The sequence below is a fragment of the Syngnathus acus genome, chromosome 17 (assembly GCF_901709675.1).
Source record: "Syngnathus acus chromosome 17, fSynAcu1.2, whole genome shotgun sequence".
NCBI classification, from domain to species: Eukaryota; Metazoa; Chordata; class Actinopteri; order Syngnathiformes; family Syngnathidae; genus Syngnathus; species Syngnathus acus.
Genome location: NC_051102.1, coordinates 4,282,027 through 4,302,029, shown reverse-complemented (window position 1 = coordinate 4,302,029; position 20,003 = coordinate 4,282,027). Strand labels below are relative to the sequence as shown.

General features: G+C 39.1%; 3 protein-coding genes and 1 long non-coding RNA gene across 12 annotated transcripts in view; 3 read left to right on the top strand and 1 right to left on the bottom strand.

Annotated features, from left to right (window-relative positions):
• Positions 1-234: 234 nt before the first annotated feature.
• On the top strand, positions 235-5,734 carry ankrd33bb (ankyrin repeat domain 33Bb). The gene is made up of 5 exons (XM_037275883.1): positions 235-1,132; positions 2,085-2,214; positions 3,110-3,250; positions 3,353-3,516; positions 4,424-5,734. Exons 1-5 carry the CDS (start codon positions 674-676, stop codon positions 5,069-5,071), a joined length of 1,542 nt encoding a protein of 513 aa, XP_037131778.1. The 5' UTR covers positions 235-673; the 3' UTR covers positions 5,072-5,734.
• A 78-nt stretch (positions 5,735-5,812) lies between these two features.
• Positions 5,813-6,943, top strand: LOC119136971 (myosin-11-like). The gene has a single exon (XM_037275884.1). It carries the CDS (start codon positions 5,944-5,946, stop codon positions 6,871-6,873), a length of 930 nt encoding a protein of 309 aa, XP_037131779.1. The 5' UTR covers positions 5,813-5,943; the 3' UTR covers positions 6,874-6,943.
• A 2,751-nt stretch (positions 6,944-9,694) lies between these two features.
• On the top strand, positions 9,695-9,949 carry LOC119136879. The gene is made up of 2 exons (XR_005100821.1): positions 9,695-9,783; positions 9,875-9,949. It is a non-coding gene; the product is annotated as an uncharacterized LOC119136879 (long non-coding RNA).
• ctnnd2b (catenin (cadherin-associated protein), delta 2b) overlaps positions 9,885-20,003 on the bottom strand; it is a 76,802-nt gene continuing 66,683 nt past the window's right edge. For 5 of the 9 annotated variants that reach the window (XM_037275692.1, XM_037275691.1, XM_037275695.1 and 2 more), the window contains 8 exons: positions 18,304-18,477; positions 17,698-17,848; positions 16,532-16,796; positions 15,943-16,036; positions 15,705-15,831; positions 13,627-13,755; positions 12,725-12,801; positions 11,159-11,422 (listed from right to left, as the gene is read on the bottom strand). In XM_037275692.1, coding sequence (XP_037131587.1) covers positions 11,159-11,422; positions 12,725-12,801; positions 13,627-13,755; positions 15,705-15,831; positions 15,943-16,036; positions 16,532-16,796; positions 17,698-17,848; positions 18,304-18,477 — 1,281 coding nt within the window. Of the gene's footprint in view, positions 11,423-12,724; positions 12,802-13,626; positions 13,756-15,704; positions 15,832-15,942; positions 16,037-16,531; positions 16,797-17,697; positions 17,849-18,303; positions 18,478-20,003 lie in introns of all 9 variants that reach the window. The other 4 variants (XM_037275690.1, XM_037275693.1, XM_037275689.1 and 1 more) reach the window with 3 other exon arrangements.

Genomic DNA, 20,003 nt, shown 5'->3' with positions numbered 1-20,003 from the left:
AAGAGCATTCACCTTCCTGCGACTGTTCCCAACATTCAAATTAAGTCACGTGGGTGACAAATCCAAGGGCAGCAGAATTTCAGGAAAGCGGCAGTACTTGTATACTGCTACTTTAAATTGAAGTGTTGAAATAATTATTGTCAAATACAGCGTCACTCATCTTAGATGGCAGAATGTGACATTTCATCTAGTGCCCCAACTGACTGAATCGGTGAAGGGCTAAACAGGGTGAGAGAGCAACTAAAGGGATTATTGTGCGTCAGTTAGAGAGGAAAGCCACTGCTTGACTGTTCTCAAAATAAGTCCGGTGTTTCACCGCAAGTGTTTCTCTGTACAAACAGACAGCATCATGTTTTCTTCTCGACAAGACTGGGAATGTACGTGGATGCTAGCTGATGCTGTGACAGAACAATGGACAGCAGTCTTTAGGAATTAATGGAAGATGGGGAATTTTTAACTCTGGAGCCACTTTTTGCAAGCATTGATTTAAAGGATATTTAAAGTGCAAGTGTAGTGTCCTCACATCATGACATCTGGGCACTGAAATGTACTTCAGAGAATATTTTGGACCCGACTGTGTGAGTACCAAAGAACATAAACTGTAGGTCATCGTAGAAATGTCCTGGTATCCTGCTGTAATCCTAACAAGTGAGTGGGGGGAGGGAAGGATTAAATGGTTTTAATAACAGAGAAAGAAGGTGAAGCTGGAAAACTTCAGGAGAATGGAGTTGCCAGACTGGGCAAAATTGCTATGGACACACCTGTCATGTCCTTTAATGAGGTCGACAAGGACACCGAAGATATTGAGGAATCGGAACAACATGAAGAATCTGAAGCTGATTACACTCGAAATTACTGGGAGGATGAGGATGATATCTACCAGGAGTTTGAGGAACTGGATTTTGAGGCTCTCTCAGATAACTTTGACACAAGGAGCATTGCGTCTGACGATTCTTTCTACCCGCTTGACACTTCAGTGGGATCTGACGGTCAACGCGCGTCGTGTCGCGGGAGCCCAGAGCCGATATCCTTCTTTAAGGCTTGCTGCAATAACAACACCATCATCGTCAAAATCATGATCAGACAAGGACTGACTGAGGAGGAAGTACACGAGACAGACCGGAACAGAAGAGTAAGAACGGCCTGAACAAAATATTATCGACAATGTTGTGTTTGTGTACTATAACATTGCAAAATGGAAATATGATGGCTTCCAATTGACACGGGATTCAGAATATTAGGTTAATCCCCCGAGTAACAGATGGGAAGTTCCACTGTGAAGTGACACATTGAGAAGCAGCTTGGCATTGGCCTCAGCTTTTAACAGGCTTGCTAAATCCCGACACATACTAGGTAAAGGATAACATATACTGATATTGGTCAGAGACTTTAAGGACTAATAAGAAAACAACGGCTGGGCTATGCACAATATTACTGTATTTTCCGGACTATAAGGCGCACCTTCAATGAATGGCCCATTTTAAAACTTTGTCCATATATAAGGCGCACCGGACTATAAGGCGCACCATTAATGCAATCACAATATAATAACTTGAAATAGTGAAAACAATAACAATATATCAATAATGTTAATATCACACAATACACAAAATAAACATGTAAAGCTTACTTTAATAAGTACAAAACAGCCAGATAGATCAGTAAACTTTAAAAGTTAAAGTTCCATCCATCCATCATTCTCCATTTGGTCCATATATAAGGCGCACCGGACTATAAGGCGCACTGTCGGCTTTTGAGAAAATTTGAGGTTTTTAGGTGCGCCTTATAGTCCGGAAAATACGGTGTGTATAAATTTTTTTTTTTAGCTACCCCTACCCAAGTGTTTGTTAATTACTAATTGACACCTCAAAGACCAGATTCTATATATACAAGGTTTCATTATTTTCAACATTTATTTGAGAGCAAATGGACCAGGAACATTCAAATGTTCTGTGCCCAGAACAGCAAGTGATCATTCAAAGAATTCCACAATTTGTCTTGAAATGAGTCACCTCTTTCTTACAGATTCAACGTCTGCTACGTTTGTACAAATTGTGAAAACTTAACTCATTTTTGTGTTTCAGTCTGCACTGATTATAGCGTGTTACTATGGTTATGTGGACGTGGTCATCGCCCTAGCCCAGTGTCCTTACATTGATGTCAACTGGCAGGATAATGAGGGTAACACTGCCCTTATTACAGCAGCACAAGCAGGTAAACAGGACACTTTGTAATCAGAAATGCCCCCCTCAAGTACATTTGAAAAAAAAAAAACACTTATTACCTTGTTGCAATTCATACGAGCAATCAGACCCCCCAATAATAGGTGCAAATGAGCCAGTGTTTTAAAACATTTACACATGTACCTTTATGTGTATTTTTTACCTGGACTAGAAGGTGGAACTTAATTAGGTTTCTGTATTTCCGTACTTTAAAAAAAAAAGAAGTCATTCTCAATGCACTAACAGCTATTTGTCTTATGTGAAGATTATCAATCATATCGATTGAATGAGTTACTATCAGTTACTCATCCTAATTTTACAAGTATTCACAGAATTGAAAAATGACTTCGGGGATGCATGCGTTCAGCATTTCTCAATCCAGGAAGTGCATTCATCTCTGAGATGACTATTTTCCTTCCTTAACTCATGCATTATTTAAAGAGGAAGACTTTACTGCAGGGAATTGAGTCTGAGGCTTTTCAAACGTGCCCGCCTTGAAGAATGAGACATGATCTGCTGTATGGTACTTGCATTTTCAATTATCACATTTACTAAAGCAAAAGATTCCATAAAGATGCAGTCTGCGTAACAGACGTGCGGCCCTGGTCTCTCATCTGCTAACAATGATGAATGACTCACTGGGATGTGGGACTTACTCATTTTCTGCTTCATTAAAACCGTTATTGATCCCTATTCATGACAAAACAAAAACTTTCTTTAAAACTCATCACTGATGCTGAAAGGTGTCCACACAGGTTTAGAACTAAACCCTGATTTTCCCTGCTGGTGAGGTTAAAGCAGCAGTACGGTACCGTAATACAAAACAGAATCTCTGACATTGTCACAAGCAAGGCATCAACCAAATGCTACTTATCTGTTGGGTACAGGTCACGTGGTCATTTCTCATTACTTGCTGAACTACTTCCCCGGGATGGACCTTGAGAGGAGGAACTGTCACGGTTTCACAGCTTTAATGAAGGCTGCGATGCAGGGTCGGGCCGACACTTGTAGAGCACTCATGCTGGCTGGTAAACTCCAAGTACTTCTACAATGTAAAAAAAACATGCTTCTTTTTAAGATGCATGCAGAATTAAGGATAGTAGCATACAAATGGATGTTTACATTTCCAGGAGGAGACATGCAAGCCAGAGACAATGGGCGGAAAATGACACCACGGGAGTGGGCTCTCTTCACTGGTCGCTATGAGACGGCTTACCTGATGTATCTGGTCATGATGAAGCCCTGTGCTGAGCAGTTCTGTGACTCCTTCAGCCTGGAGTGGCCCTTGCTGGAGGTGAGTATTATTTTTCATGTTATATTCCCAAATGCAGTATATATGATATTTAAAATTAATGCGGAGCACTTTTCATACATGGAAACATTTTGCTTACAAAGCTGACAGTCAAGACAAGCTGCACAATTCTATAAATTAGCCATGAAAAGCCTGGGAGGGGTAACAGTGTGGCCAATTATTTTGCTGAACAGCATCATTTAAGACAGGGGTGTCAAACTCATTTTTTTCGTGGGCCGCATTGTAGTCATAGTTTCTTTCGGAGGGCCATTATGACTGTCAACCCAAAAAAATGTATGAGCACCTCATATTATATACAGTATAAGCGACAAAACAAATTGACAAATAACTCGTTTTCAAATCAGACGAGTAAAAACTAGTCAAATATTTAAAAAAAAAAAAGATATTTTTAAAAGTGAAGACAATTTGCAATTGAATCACACGGATTTGTCTTCGCGGGCCACATAAAATGATGTGCCGGGCCGTATTTGGCCCCCGGGCCTCGAGTTTGACACCTGTGATTTAAGAGCTGATATAGTGAAAGGGTAGCAAATGGACGCTTTTACACTGGGTTCTAGGTTTTTGTGCAACTGATTGATTTTCCTAGGTCGTCGATGCAATTTTCAAGTCATCAACCGTTGTCACAGTAGCTATAATTTGATTGTTTTTGTACAAAAATAATTACGTCATTCTTAAATATAAAAAAAAAAACTTTGAAAACACACTGTCCCAAATTCTAACACATAATGGAATTTCAAATAATTAGGTTGCAAAGTGAAAATTTGTTGAATTGGCAGCAGCTTCTCATCCAACAAAACCAAGTCATGTTAGCATGACCTACATTTCTTTAATCTCCTTATAAGACAAAAACAAACAACAGCTTTTTGATGGTACTATTTGTCTTCCTCAGGATCTGGTTGCCAAGGCAGAAGAGCCAAAGTCCTGCTGGAAACGTTCTCTTGACCTTCTGTCCTGCTGCCCTTACAGATTTTACCTTAACAATAAGGTGAACCCTGTGGATGATGGTGTTCTAGAGCACATGGTCCAGATCACTACTGGTCTCAGGAGTCCATTAATTGCTATATCCTGCCGGACAGTGTGTCCAGGAAGCCCACCGTGCGTTGGAAAACGGCGCTACGCAGTGCAGGAAATTCTCAGGAAGCAAAGGGTGGCCGAGCTAAAGAGCCTTGGCCCGGACAGGTTGAACAATTACAAGAGATTTTTCCAGAACTCACGGGTGCTCCTCATCCCCAAAGCGAGGGATCGGCGAGCCAGCCTCCAGCCTCAACTGCTCGATGACATGGCTGCTGTATCCAAAGGGGCCATAAGGCGGGCGAGTCTACTACCACTTCATTTACTAAGGAGGAGCAGCGTGCGACCGGGCATTGTGATACCAAAGGTGAGGCTCTGCAAGGCCCCAGATCCCAGTTTTAAACCAGAAAAGCTCAGACGGAACAACAACTATAATCATCTTCAAATTCCAAAATGGGATTACAAGATGAAGAGAATAGAGAGAAAGAAGGAGGAGAGACTTTTATTACCGACAAGGCGAAGATGAGACTGAAGCAAATCAAGTTATGAGATTACATTCTGCAAGCAGACTAATGGGGTAGCATTTCACTCACTTGACTTTTGTGCAAGTAGAGACGGTGAAATTTCACTGAAAGACAGTATGGGCCCTGTGGAGCAATTGAGCATGGTGTCTGCCTTTGCACAAGTTCTTCTGGAATAAGCTCCAAATTAGGCACCATTCCAAACAGATTTATCAGTATAAAAAATTGGATGGATGAATGGACTTCCAAGTTCTATAAACTCAGCTTTCACAGTGGGGGAGAACTTCTTGCAGAAGTGAATATTTCTCTTCTGACATTTCTTTGTTATTAGTAAATTTATTCACTCAATGTATTCACAAAACATTCTCTGCCTCTTTTACTCCATGATGAATCAGTCCATAAATATTAAACATTTTGAAGTTTCTTCATTGCTGAATGATATTTACTGTTGTCACAAAACGGGGTAAAGTGTGGGCACAAAATAATAATAATAACAATAATTATTATTTCATTTTTTTCACTGACAGTGGCAGCTGGCAATATTTTTTTAATGCTTCAGTGTCTTGTTTACTTAGTTCAAAAACCCCATAAATGCCTGTGATGACGCTCATGCCAACGAACTACGATGATGTCACAACTTTGAGTCATCATTATGGTGTAACAAAGTGTGTATAAATATTTAAAGGAGTGTACACACCAAAACATCAGCGTAGAAAAAAGGGATGACATAATATCGGTATGTGTTTCATATCTCTGATTCACTGTACATCATATTATAAAGTAAAATGATATATTATATTGCTACTGTGTACACAAAATAATATGCCCATATATCTATGTATTGTAAAATACTCAATGTTCCATTTAATTAGGTGTAATGTCCAAAAAGAGCCCAAAGGTGAAAGCAAAGTCCTCTCAAGGAAGGAGTCAACAAGTTCGAGCGAGGCAAAAGAATAAAGACTGGACTAAATGGGATGATATTTACGTTGAAATACTGATACGGCGAGAAGAGAAAGATCTCGAGGCGCAGTCGGAGCAACTCCAAGAGAAGTGGGAAAGTTTGAAAGAGCGTGAATATGAGTTACTCCACGAAATAAGTGAAGTTGAAGAGGTGTTTTTAAGCAGGGAGCCGTTTCTTGCGGATGAAATTGTTGATAAAGCCTCAACCAAAGCGGATAATGAGGCAAAAGTGGCGCTTCAAAAGGAGGCTCAGATTAAGACTCTGATGACAGAATGTATGGAGCTGAGGGAATTCAAACAGGAGCGCCTGAATGTGATGCAGCAACATACGATATATCAACAGTTCATGGAAAAACTGGTCAACATGACATCATTTGAAGATGAGGATACTTTAACAGATCACATTGAGAGTCTTTACAGTATTGAAGACCAGCTGTCTCAGAGAGAAGGTGAAGCTTATGAGCAGACTAACCAGCAGAGGAAAACACAAATGGCTTTGCAAAAACAGTACGAGATGGAAAGACAGGAGCTGGATATGGAGCTTACCCAGCTAATGCCAGAATTGTTCGAATCCAAAATCAAGGTGGAATTTTGGTTCAAAGAGTGGAAACGCATTGAGGAAACTGCATCAAAGAAACTGAACCTGCTGGCACAGATTAAAATGTCCATACTCAGCCTCTATGAGATGATCGGTGGAAAGTTAGGCGATAAGCAGGGTGTGGCTTTGAATGAGACGGAGAAACAGTTGGAAAATATCCACTCTTTTATGTTAGACCATTTTGAGATTTTGAAAGAGTATGAAGCAAATGCAACCGGTTCAGGGTGTCCCCCGCCCAAATCCGGATGATCGCTGGGATAAACTCCAGCACGGCCGCGACCCCCGTGGGGACAGGCGGTATAAAAAAATGGATGGATGAAGCAAAAACAAAAGCAGAAACCTAAAGTTAAGTCCAACATTCTTTCACCAGTCCCATCCACCCTCTCACACAACAAGGAAGACTTGCTGGCATGGAAGATCATCAGTACACATGACTTTAGAAAGATTTCTAAAATTGTATCAAATTATATGTGGTGCCTATTGTGTGATAATACCGTGAATGAAGTTTTGTTCTGTTTTTACTTGAGAATCACATATTTGTAGCTCTGGTAGGACAGGATAGGTCCTACTTCTTTCCACTCCTTGTCACACGTGTAAACTTGCACCTCTGCTCCTATATTGTATTTTGTTTATATCTATTCTCAAACAAAGTCATCATTTACATGACTTTCACTTTGATTTATTGTTTATATGTTGAAACAAATTCATTCATTCAAACCTGCACCTTCATCGGTTCCCAAATTAAAATATGTATCACTGAACATCGAAGGTTGTTATCAAGGTTTTGTACACGGCCAGCCTCAATGTTGATTTTTCATCAGGGTTTGTTTAAGGTTGCAAACACGCAAAAAGACGTTAGCCAGACATTCGCCAGCTGTTTTAACAGTCTTGAACATTTTTTCCGTTACTATTTGCAACTGTTTGCAACCTTTTAGGAGTCCTGATGAAATACTGACACAAAATGCCAATGTCACACACAACAGATTAAAAAGCTTTCAGTCACTTATGATTTGCTTCGTTTACATTGATTATGGAAATGTTCCTTGACTGGCAATTATAAAGTGACATCCATCTGTTTTCTAAATGCATATCTTATTCTCATACGGTCATTGATGAGCTGCAGGCTGGTTATACCCGGGACCAGTTGCCAGCCAACAGCAAGGCAAATACAATGCATATAAAAAGTCTACACACCCCTGTTCAAATGCCAGGTTTTGTGCTGGACTGGGCATGAAAATAGAATCCTCAGATTCATTGTCATTCAAGATGTCTTTACCAGTGATGTCACTGGAAGGAACATTGTTGTAATGTACCAGCGGGATCAATTATCTGAAGTTCCAGGTCTGACTGAGTTATATATGAATATGGGGAAATATCAGTTGTATATCTTTGCCATTATTAATATTATTGTATAAAGACAAGAGGGTTTAATGAGTAGAATACTCACTTGTATGTGCAGTCTGAAGAGCAAAACATGCAATCTGTGCAACTCACAAGGTTGCTATGAAGCTTTTCAGGTCTTCACCATAATGCAAGAATTGGATTTCAGTAGGCAACCACCATTTGCTCTATTCTTAGGTTGAATTGTGATGACCAATCAGAAAATAAAAATGGGTCTTCAGCCAGTGCTTTTTCAGCATCTTTACCCGTTGTAGTAGTTTTTGGGTCCTGAATTTGTCATACTGAAATGAGACAATGAAATCAGATCTGGCAACAAACGAACAACTCACAGTTTCCTCTTCAATGGACCATTTATATTTTGGAGCAGTTGCAATCAGTTTGAGGCATATAAAGATTCACATTTCTCTTTTTAAAACATGTTTGGTTTGAAACCACAAATGTCATATCTCTATAAAGTCCTTACTGTTGGTTTGACTGCCACGGGATCACAATGACATATACAACATTGTCAATAATCTGGCAACAATTACGGTGTTTTTTTCCCAGGAATCTAAGCCTTCCAAAAAACAGTTAACAGGGAGAAACAGAGCTTTGTCAAGTTGTACAACCTCATTAAAATGAAAAAAGATAATTAAAAAAAATCACAATTTAGTCTCAGTTTAATTTGCGACAGTTAAGGTTAATGCCACCAATTAAATAGATTGTGTTTGGAGGCGGGAGCAAATTCACATTTGTCCCCATTTGCTTTGCTTTGTGGCAGCTCACATCTGACAATACAGTTTCAAGAACTTTGGAATCATCGATGTTTTGAGTGGCAACAAGGATCCGCAAGCCTCGATCTAATCTACTCCACATAGCAACATTACCGCACAAATAGACAATTCAGTGTGTTGACCAGGAAAGTAAAAAGTGAACATCCTACAAGAAGTCTTCTGCCATAATGTTGCTGCTGTGACATCCACATCTGCACATTAAAAAGTAGATATTTATATAATATATATTCATACTCTATTAACAGTACTCTATTAATAGTCTACCATGAATTTGCAACCCATTCGTCATAAAACTTTTGTTGTACTTCAAACATTGATTTTATAACACACAAATTAAGAAATGTTGTATAGTTGTCTTTTCAGTGTTTTAATTGTCTCCTTTTTTATTTTTTGTTTTGTTTTTTGGAATTCTCTCTGGTCCCACTGCAGTTACTCAACTTTCATGTCAATAGTCCACAATTTAGAAGAAAAAAAAAGACAGAAAAACAAAGCATTTACAAACTGGCAAAGTTAAAACCACAAGCATGTCCCAACTAAACCATTAAATGTGTTCCCTGCCCGCCGGAGTTGGGGCTGGGGTTGCAGAAACCGAGTTTGGCACTATTATGTACACACTGAGCACTAAAATGAAGCGCTCACTTGTTCTAAAAAAAGAAGAATGTATAAATATACAAACAGTAGGTTTCTGGAGGTTTATGCGAGTTTTTGATTTTGATTGATGCGTGCCCATCTTGGTTGTTTTGATAGTTTGACATTCATTCTCACGGAAGCAATCGTATATTTAAATTATATTTCTAAAGTTCGAGCTACGTATCTGTCTATTGGTGGTGACAGGTTTATCATAAAGTATTTTTCACTCTATGATTGACTATGGATGGCATTCGTGTTGAATTTTTATAAGATCAATGCTTTACTTGCATTTTAACTCTATGGCTAAATTAAAGCTATACCTTGATGTGTCATCTTTAAAAGACAAAATGAGGTGGTAGCAGCTAAAATCAGAATAGCGCCATCGAGTTTATAGGATGTTGCACTTAGTAGGTCCATAATTGTTCATACCCTGGCCATATTTTGAGTGAAAGACAATAGACTGCGTGCATGTTGAATTTGCTCACAAAATGACACAAAAATTGACAAAATTGAGTAACTATGAAAAATAAAAAATAAAACCCTGAATAATCTTTTTCACTGTTACAAATAATCCTCTTATCTCAAGAGAAATGGAACAATCGTACAAACCAATATCGCTTAACTAACATCTTGGAGTTTTTTTTATTTGAACTCCGAATCTGGCCGGGCTTTCATGGAAGGGTTAACTATATGTTACCTAAAGAACAAACCATAGTATGAATTTATTCACGTAGAATAGATCCTACTATACTGTATATATAAGGCAGTCAATGGAGTGCTGTGACCCATTCTTATTTCTGCTTTAACAGGCATTTTTACTGTGTGTTGTAGTACATATAGTGTGTGTGTGTGTGTGCGTGTGTGTGTGTGTGTGTGTAAAGGGTCTAGTGACAGGATAGTGAAGAAATGAGCTGGGTGCAGCCCTGACACAGGTAATACTGCAATGTACAAATACACAATGCATCGCCAGTAAATGTACAGTGTACATCAAATATTATACAACCAAGAATTTATAAAGTAGAATCACAAACAAAATTTAAAAAAAAAAACATACTGTTACAAATGACAACGTCCAAAAGCAATCTTTGCCTGGAGGAGGATACATCACGCTGAAGCCACAGAGAGAAACAAAGTTTGTGTACCAGATGTTCTACTTGTTCTACAGCTCTGCTTCTTGTGCTTCGCATTACTAAAAGCCAAGTTACTATGTCACATATATACAAACGTTTCTCTCAGCTACTCGTGACAACTTTCACGCGCTTTCAGAAATCTTTCCTTCATTTCCATTTTTCCTCTTTGCCTTAATATTTTTTTTTTTTGGTCACTTATCTTACTCGTGACTCAATATTCAAGTCTTACGTTCTTTACCAAGCGGCCTCCAAGCGCAGCACGTCATTATCTTTCCATCTGCCGGGCTTTCTAACAGTTTGGTCACAAACTAAACACAGAAAGAAAATGTCTGTCAGTTTTGGTGGTGGTGTGCATGCACATGCAAGGCCTCTTCCGCCACCCTCCGGTCCTTCTTTGCCTCCTCTCGATCCTCCTCCTCTTAAAGTCACTAGAAGGAGTTCAGTGTCCGTTCAGTTTGCATCCTATCTTGGTCCCCATCTTGCACTTAGATGTCCTGCTACTGATGATGCTACTAAAGAACAGAGAGGTGGGTGTCTTTCCTACTTTATATTATAGACTATTGGTCCTGCTCATGTGCTCCTCCCTCACCGCCCTCGGCCTCAGACCCAGGAGTCTGGAGAGGCCGGATAGTGGCTCGTCTCATAGTTGAGCTCGCTGTAGGGCCGAGAGGCTGAGTAGAAATCGACATAGTTTCCGGTGGACTTCAGGCCCTGCAACTGCATGTTGAGCTCGCCTTGAGGGGGGCGCCCCCCTGCATGAACCTGGTTCTCATAGAAGGCCTGGTCCTCATAATTGCTGCTGTCATTTGGGGGAGGATTTTGGAAAGGCGGGTAGGGCTCTGAAGGCAATCCTTGAGATGAGACCTGTAGATGAATTAAATTAGGAATTGCTTAAATGGAACATCGGCACAAGACACAGCAGTCTCATGCACAGTAGGAAGGAGAAGTAACACTAATTGCTGCTCAGGGAAGCAATCACGACATCACCGTCATGATTTAAAAAATAGGAACAAAAACTGGTAGCAGTGACTATCATACTCCAGACTATGAATACCTGCTCCATTATTTCTTGGTGGAGTTTTGCTTTTTAGCCACAGAGTTGAATATTTTTATATAACACAATAGGGTGCCGGACTTTCAGGATCACTTTCAATACTGCAGCTTTAAAAGTGACAGGATATATTTTTACTGATGAGCTTCATGCTGGCATTAGATTTACAGATAATCTTATCACATCTGATGAATTTGAATGAAATTACCAAGCATGGCACAGTCCGGGATAAGATAGCATCAATGACTTTTCTGGAAGGATACAGTGACACTTGCCGTGTGTGGCATCGTTTGGAAAAAAACAAAACGTTAACTGGTATTTAAAGGTAATTACTGGATTTTAAAATTTGTTGTAACTATCTTATTTTATAAAGTGGAGAGCTGTGGCTGATAAAGCTAACATATACACGTATTTGATTTATGGCTAAATTTAGCGGTTGCAGTTTTCTATCGGGGGCATTTCGTAGTCCCGGAATTATGGTAATTTCACAAGCGAGTCATTTGAAAAAGGGCTGTTTGCGCCATTGTGGATGTGTACACAGCCGAGGAAGAACTCAATCAATGCGGCTGGTCTCATTCCCTCTAAATGTGGCACGCTCTCATTTCGTATGGTATAAAAATCGATGCAGTGATTCGGGGTACTGTCAGAGAAAACCTAAGCCCGTACTCTCATTAAACACAGAATTAGCTGATGATAATCACTGGCAACTAAAATATGGACGCAGAGCTCATATAGCTATCCACACCCCCACAATATTAATGACACTACTACTGAGATTACTAATTATGATAACATGATTATTGTATTTCCACAATAATTCAGTAAAATGCACCTGACATCCACACACACGTCTGCAAAGCTCATAATCTTTCCAACTGTGCCGTAATCATTCATTCATCTTGAACAGGAGCTGGAATCGAACCCCAATCCCCTAAATTGTGAGGCGAAGGTAAATATGCCCGCGCCATGTGAACCCAGCAGGACTTTAGACTGATGAAATTCCGCAAAGTGTATCTTCAAGGATATAACCTCGCTGCGCTGGAATGCCCAGAATGGTGCAGAGCAGAGTTAAACGTAATAGCACCGGTGGCCGTGGCCAATAAAGGGATTTGCACCTGATTATACTTCAGGTCATCAGTCGGAGACACATATGCTCCTCTGTGAAGAGTTGAAGAACCAGTGGAGAGTGGACCTGTGGAGGCAAAGATTCATTATTTCTAAGTGATTAGTCACTATGACATTACTGCATTGTTTTTGCAGGCTGTCTGAACTTGTCTCTTTATCTTACTTTTATTCTTTGCAAAACAACACCATAATTACCATATTTTCCAGACTGTAAGGCGCACCTAAAAACCTAAAATTTTCTCAAAAGCCGACAGTGCGCCTTATAGTCTGGTGCGCCTTATATATGGACCAAATTCCTAAATTTAAACTGGCCCAAAGCATTGTGTCATGAAATCAATCATAAGTGGCCTGCTGAAGACTATGAATCATGAATCAAAAAGACTATGGATCATTATTTTGTGATTATGAACTAATTTGTTGCGTCTGAAGTTGAAATAAAAAAGATAAAATGGAGAATGATTTGATTTGGATTAAAAATCTGACATGATGCATTAATGGTGCGCCTTATAGTCCGGTGCGCCTTATATAAGGACAAAGTTTTAAAATGGGCCATTCATTGAAGGTGCGCCTTATAGTCCGGTGCGCCTTATAGTCCGGAAAATACGGTACACTTTAACCTATATACAGCCAAAGGTCCTGGTTGACATTTTATCATTGGACATGTGCTGTGACAACTTTAAAGACAACAATAACATTGCCTACTGTGTTGATTCAAGCACTCGTGCACACATGAGCGACATGGAGGAGCCCAAAGCGAGAATTTACATGAAGGAGCCAAAACCGGGATTTTTTTCCCCCCCAGGGACCTGAATGCCAGATGGCAAACTTGAACCCAGTCAACACTGCAATTGACACGGAAAGAAAAAAAAAAAAAGAATATAATTTTGCATACCCATAGTAGCATCCTTTCGGGACATGTGTTCACCCTTGTTCCCGCGGTAGGTCGCGTTGCCACTCAGCTCATAGTCGTTCTTCCTCTCCTTCAACGCCATCATATCCCTCGGAGACGCTGGCGCACTTGCTGTGACACAAAAAATATCTACCATTACACCAATGATTGTATTTTTTTTATAGTAATCAAGATTCGTAACAGCAGAAACACTAAGTTACCTTTAAAGGAATCAGACTTGCCGTCAGTATTATTTCCTCACCCAATCACTCAAAGATAAGCCGATAAGCCTTTTATGTTTTGATATTCTGTTGGTTTGTTCCACAGTGTGATTTTAGGTAAAGCTTAAGTCCTTTATACCCTAGTATATTTTTTCTTTTAGAATATATATTCCCTTCTATATTACTAGAATTTCTGAGCCTTTATTTCTCTCCTACTCCAACAATCCATCCATCTTTTTGAAGACTTTCATTCTGACATTTGTCATAAGCAATTAGAGGGCTCCCATATTGAGACACACAACCATTCACACTCACATTCACACCCGCATACAACAGAGTGTCTGTGGCTTGAGGGAGGAGGCCGGAGCATGAGGAGAGAGAACCCACAGAGACGACAGGAGAACATGCCAAATTTGCTAAGTGAAGGAAGGAGGTGATGACAAGGTTCTCACCATGAAGCAGACACCGCCCGAGTTAATGCTTTCGATTCCCTTCTGGGAAGTTTCAATTGAGTCAGTTTCCAAGGGCCTTCACTGAAAACTTGGAAATGGATGTTAAATCAAATTGATTTTTTATTTTTTATAATTTATTTATTCAAAAATGTTTTGCTATTCTCCAAGTTTTTGTCATTTTAGCAAAATTTGTAAATTTATGGTATTAACATAGGGCATTGACAATTATCGTCTTATCATACATTTCTCATAAATTACCGTTTTTTTCCGTGTATAATGCGCAAAATTTAACTAATTTATTGTCCTAAAATCTGGGGTGCGCATTATACATGGGTACAAATTTTTTTAATTTTTTTTTTTTTAAATTTTTTTTTTTTTTTTTTTTTTTTTTTTTTTTAAGAAAATCATGGTACAACAAAACCAACAACAGGACTGACCGACAATAGTGTGTTTGTACTGTGCTCTGGTCATTTCGTCAAAGAAGGGATAATAGTCCTCTTCTCTTCTTGACTGACAATGAATGTGATAGTTTAATACAATCAGCAAATAACAAAATGCGTATTACAGGTAATATTTTATTTCACAACACTTTGCCATGTTCCTTTCGTCTCTGCTGTTCACTTCAAACACGCTCCATACGAACGCAATGCTCTCGTATCAGACGCTTGCTCGATCACCTGCTCGTTTGCTGTCACAATGTACCCTACACAAATCCGAAACATTTGTTGCGGCTCCGAGTCACGACGAGGGGCAAGTTTTGGTTTCCAAGGGTGTTTTTATTCCTCTTCAACGTCTCTCCCATACAGAGCCGCCTTTTTCACATGTCCGCACGTCACTTTCCTCTCTTTTCATCTGATCGCGGTGGTGCCTTTACGGGCAGTCGGAGAAATCAACGCCAACAAAAAAAAAATACATCCAGCCTAGTTAAGACCATACCAAAGACTATAAAAATGGGACCCATTGCCTCCCTGCGTGTGTGACGATCATTGGGACTTAAAAAAAAAAAAAAAAAAAAAAAAAAAAAAAAAAAAAAAAATTGGGTGCGTATTATACATGGGTACAGGCTTTTTTCCAGCATCAACATGCCATTTTTAGGGTGCGTATTATACATGGGGGCGCATTATACACGGAAAAAAACGGTAGTTGTTTTTCAACAATAATTGGTTATTATTGCATATTTTCAATTTGGACACTTGCTCTCCAATTATGCATCTTTGCTAATGAAAAGTGAAAAATATAATGGTAAAAATTAGGCTGAAATTAAAACAGTCACTGAAATTTTTCAAATCTAATCCTAGAATAAGTTGCTTAGGTGGATCATTTTTAAAAAAAAATATTTTTTAAATCACCCTCACCCTGAATATGGACCAAGGTCGTTAAGAAGATCAAAAAAACGATGCACACTCACCCGATCGATTGTTTGGTGAGGTCCGTACAGGAGAGATGGATGGCGTACGAGAAGAAGAATAAGGCCGCTGCCTATCCCTTTCTATTGTGGACGATGAGCCGATAAAGTGATATTGGGAATAGCCATCCTAGAGAGAAGCATGAGAAAAGGAAAATATAAAACCAGTAATCAGTGACTACATTTTGAGTCGTTTTTATTCCACTTGAGGGAAATCAGCAAATTGCATTGCTGTACGTACCTTTTTGTAAAGGCTGCGCAGGTCTCGGTATTGCCACATGCTGTTTAGCACTTGAGATGCTGCTTTCACAACTTTGGGACTATGTCTGGGAATTCAGCAGGGAGGAGGGGGAAAAAAATAAAGAATAAAGCCAATCTGCCTTCTAGGAAAGGCTCATGAATCGAAATTAATATCTACAGCAATTTTAATTAGCCTTGGGAAATTTTTACCAATAAGTAGTTTTTGTAGATACTATTATTTTGGATGATTTGATTGGCTACTGCAAAACAGACTATCTCATTTTAAAAATTAATGATGCTAGTGCTATTACGCGCTAATCAGTCGTGACTCAAATTGAGTTGAGAATTGGATGTTGAAAACAATCGCCAAATCAGAAATTTTGGATATGAATCAAAACCCAGATATTAAAGTCTACCAGCTAATTATTTTTCATTACTTTTTTTGTTCATTATTTAGATTATGCAAAAATACATATTCATGAATGCAATGTATGATATGAATTAAGTTGCTGTTGTCTCTTTTCTCCCTGCCATTTAAATAATCATAGGAATAAAAAACATCTGTATCTTGTAAATAACATTCCACTTACTTGTCTCCTTTGCTTCGGGCGACACCAATGAGCTTCTCTATGCCCCCGGCATCCCTCAGGGCCTTGGTGTTCTCCATATTTTTGGTGATAACCTCATGCAGAGCGCAGCAGATAGCGGTGACGGTGTCGTCCGACATGGTCTTTCCCACCAGAGCGCAACTGTTGGCACCACCGCTGCCACTTCCTCCACCACTACTACTAGTGTTGTTGTTGGTGGTACTGCCACCAGGTAATCGGTGCACCAAGTCCCTCATGGCATATTTACCTATTGTCACAGTGGGGGGGGGAAACACCATAATAAGTGATGGAGAGTAAATGTTTGTCATTCCTGAAATAGTAGTTATTTCTGATGTTGAAACACTTGTAATGAGCTCTTCAACAAATAGAGAAAAGAGATAACAAACACACAGATAGAGATTAATATACATTGTCGATGGGTGTTTTTGATTTCATGGTGCCTACGCGTACCTAAGAGATGAAAAATGCATGGATGAATGATTCTGACAGCATTTCTTGAGAGCTTACTTCCACCACCAACTATTGTTGAACGTAAGGAGACGCGGTGGATGGATCAATGCAAATATGGGTAATACTGGTATTAAATTGGTATCAATATCAGAGAGATACTAGCGCGAAATCAATATCTGAGTTTCCATTCGCGCCCGTTTTTTCATGGCTCCTTGTTAACTAAAATCTTGGGGATAGTTTAATTGTTTAACTTTTGTTTTCCCAGAAAGAGAAAAATGGGGAGAATCTTTTTGTCCCAGAATCTTTCAAAACAGATGGACTTGTAAATAAAAAAAAATGTCTACATGTTTTATAATATTTGTTGTGAACTGATTATCTAAAATAAAGGAATAAAATGGAGAAAAGTCAGAGATACAATTGATAACATTTTTTGAATTGTAGTTTCTGAACAATACAAGGAAAAAACGAATTTGTTTTCCGCTTATCATGTTGTGCACTTCATTTAAGAAAAAAAAAATCCAGACATCGATAAGGTGTGGGGAAACAACCAATTATAAACCAATAATTTGTTCTAATTATGTCCTGGCTTTTAACAATTTAATAATAAAAAGGCAAACATCCCCAAAACAGTAATTAGCAATTTGATGCATCTATGCCTTCAAATCAAATTTTCAAATAATTTTTGCCAGTTAACTTACCAATAAGCTCCTTGTTTCTGATGTCGAGAGCCATGTTCCTCAAGGCAGTGGCGATGGCACAGACAACTCGGTCATTGTCTATCCTCAGTAACTCCACAAGGATAGGAAGGCCCTTCTCTTTACGCACTGCAGCCCGGATATAAACTGACCACTGGACACGGACATAAAAAGAAGAACATTGTCAAAGGTGCACACAGGGATATATTCTATTTATTTCATTTTATAACATACCACAGTCTATCAAAACTCCCTAAGGTTTCAATTCTTGTTTATTTGGCATTTATAATACTCATAGTGAGGATGATGGTCTCCTAGACGTCCTCATGTGTCTACTTGCCGCACTTTTGAAGACACTCTTGACAGAGGTTCAAAAGAGCGAGATATAAAATCCTCCCTTTTAAAATGAATTCAGAAATAGTTGAATTCATTTTCCTTGATTTCACAACACATCCACCAAATTGTATTTGTTAACATGATGAGAATATCAGTTTCTCTAATTTTGCCATTTACTGTATCGGCAGTATTTATAGGTGCTATTCTCCCCAGCGGATGTGATCTTTCTAACTCTCTGTGGATTTCAATACCCACATTATTTTGAGGTTATACCTTCCAGCTCCCAGCAGCAAGGTTTTGCAGAGCACCAGCTGCTCCCTCCAGGGTGTCGGGGTTGGAGCATTCAGACAGCAGGGTAAGGTAGGGCTTGACAATACTGGGATGCCATAACATCTGAATGCCTTTTGGGGGCTCCGCCAAGTCTGGAAATGGACCTACACCGTCCCACTGTGAAAAATCACAGCGAGCAAGACATTGAACTATTGCCCTCGTGTTTTGGTTTGCAAATAATTAATGGTACTTCTGTGGTCACAATTGGTCGATTCTGCATCTGGTCTGTTTAATCCAATTATTGGTTTTGAGAAAAGACCAGATTGAATCATAGCTCCATGATGGAAACTTTTCTTTTCTTGAACTTTTGGTTTACCTACAAGAGTGAAATGTACGGTAGCTCAATATATCTTGGTGTCATGCTTTACATACAAGGGCTTGCGACAATTTCCGTGAGAAAAAAAACATTTAAAAATGTTTTAGCGACATAATCTTTTGCAATTGCACTCAGAAAACCAACAAACTACTGTAATAAAAATTTAAATATAGTATTCCGTATTTTGCAAAGTCACAAAAAGCCGAGGATGAAAATGGCCCTGGAGCCTTGGGTTGCGCACCACTGCTCTAAGAGATAGAACCATTTCTGATGTAAACATTTCAAATGCAATTCTAGCAAAAGAACATTTGTGAGAGGACTGTATGGTAGCCATCATACTATAGAATGCTTGTTCTTCAAGAAAGAGTTCCACAGTACACATTATCACCTGTCAACAATTCGATATGTGTTCCTACTGCGCCAGATGAAAGTGACTGATTCCCTGATACAGGCAGTGATTGCAGTTTTAGAATTTCCGGGTAAAGGATTTTGACAGCATTGCATTTCCTTGGCACTGTGGTATAAAATATTTCTTCCTTCCTCCATTAGTTTCAGGATAATTTCCATATAAGTTTTGGCACAAAGTTTGACAGATTGATGTTCGTCCTGACTGCTTACAACCCTCCATTTTCATAATACTTGGGCAAAGCACTGAGCCAGGCTGGCCTGCCTGTTATAATACAAAGTAAATACAGTAATGCATGATCTATAAAATTACAAGGATCATGCAAACCATTTTGAATTGTCTATCTATGGATAAATATGATGTGATGTTTAAATCACAACAAGAGACAAATACAATCTGTTTAAACGACCTTAACACCACACAAATCATGTAAACATTCCCAAAGATGTGAAACTGCGCACTAATGATGTGCCACTCTGTATCAGAGTCCAGTCAATGTGATTTAATTGAAGGTGTTAGTTAAAGCAGCCGTGCACTGTAAACAACCTGCACCAGTTTTAATGTTTGTTTTTTAAAAAAAATGTTAACTTAAATAAAACTGGAGAGGGTCACAAAAGTGTCTCTAAAATAAAACTTTAACCAGGAATGGAGGTCATTGAGGTGCACACCTCGTAGGAAGCCACTGCTGTCCGAAAAATGGAAATGCAGTGGCCTGACCTCAAAAGAGTGATTCAAGTCAGACATCTCAAGAATATTGATGAATTGAAACAGTTTTGTTGAGAAACAAAAATTCCACCGGACTATTCTTGCTGCTCTGCAACAACAGGAAAAGTTGGGTTGAGCTTATTGTTGTCAAAGAACCAACCAGCTATTTCAAGTACCGTATTTTCCGCACTATAAGGCGCACCTTCAATGAATGGC

Coding starts and splice junctions, on each gene's coding strand:
- ankrd33bb (XM_037275883.1), top strand. CDS start 674: ATGGTTTTAATAACAGAGAAAGAAGGTGAAGCTGGAAAACTTCAGGAG. Junction 1,133..2,084: donor AGACAGACCGGAACAGAAGA/GTAAGAACGGCC, acceptor TTTGTGTTTCAG/TCTGCACTGATTATAGCGTG. Junction 2,215..3,109: donor TATTACAGCAGCACAAGCAG/GTAAACAGGACA, acceptor TGTTGGGTACAG/GTCACGTGGTCATTTCTCAT.
- LOC119136971 (XM_037275884.1), top strand. CDS start 5,944: ATGTCCAAAAAGAGCCCAAAGGTGAAAGCAAAGTCCTCTCAAGGAAGG.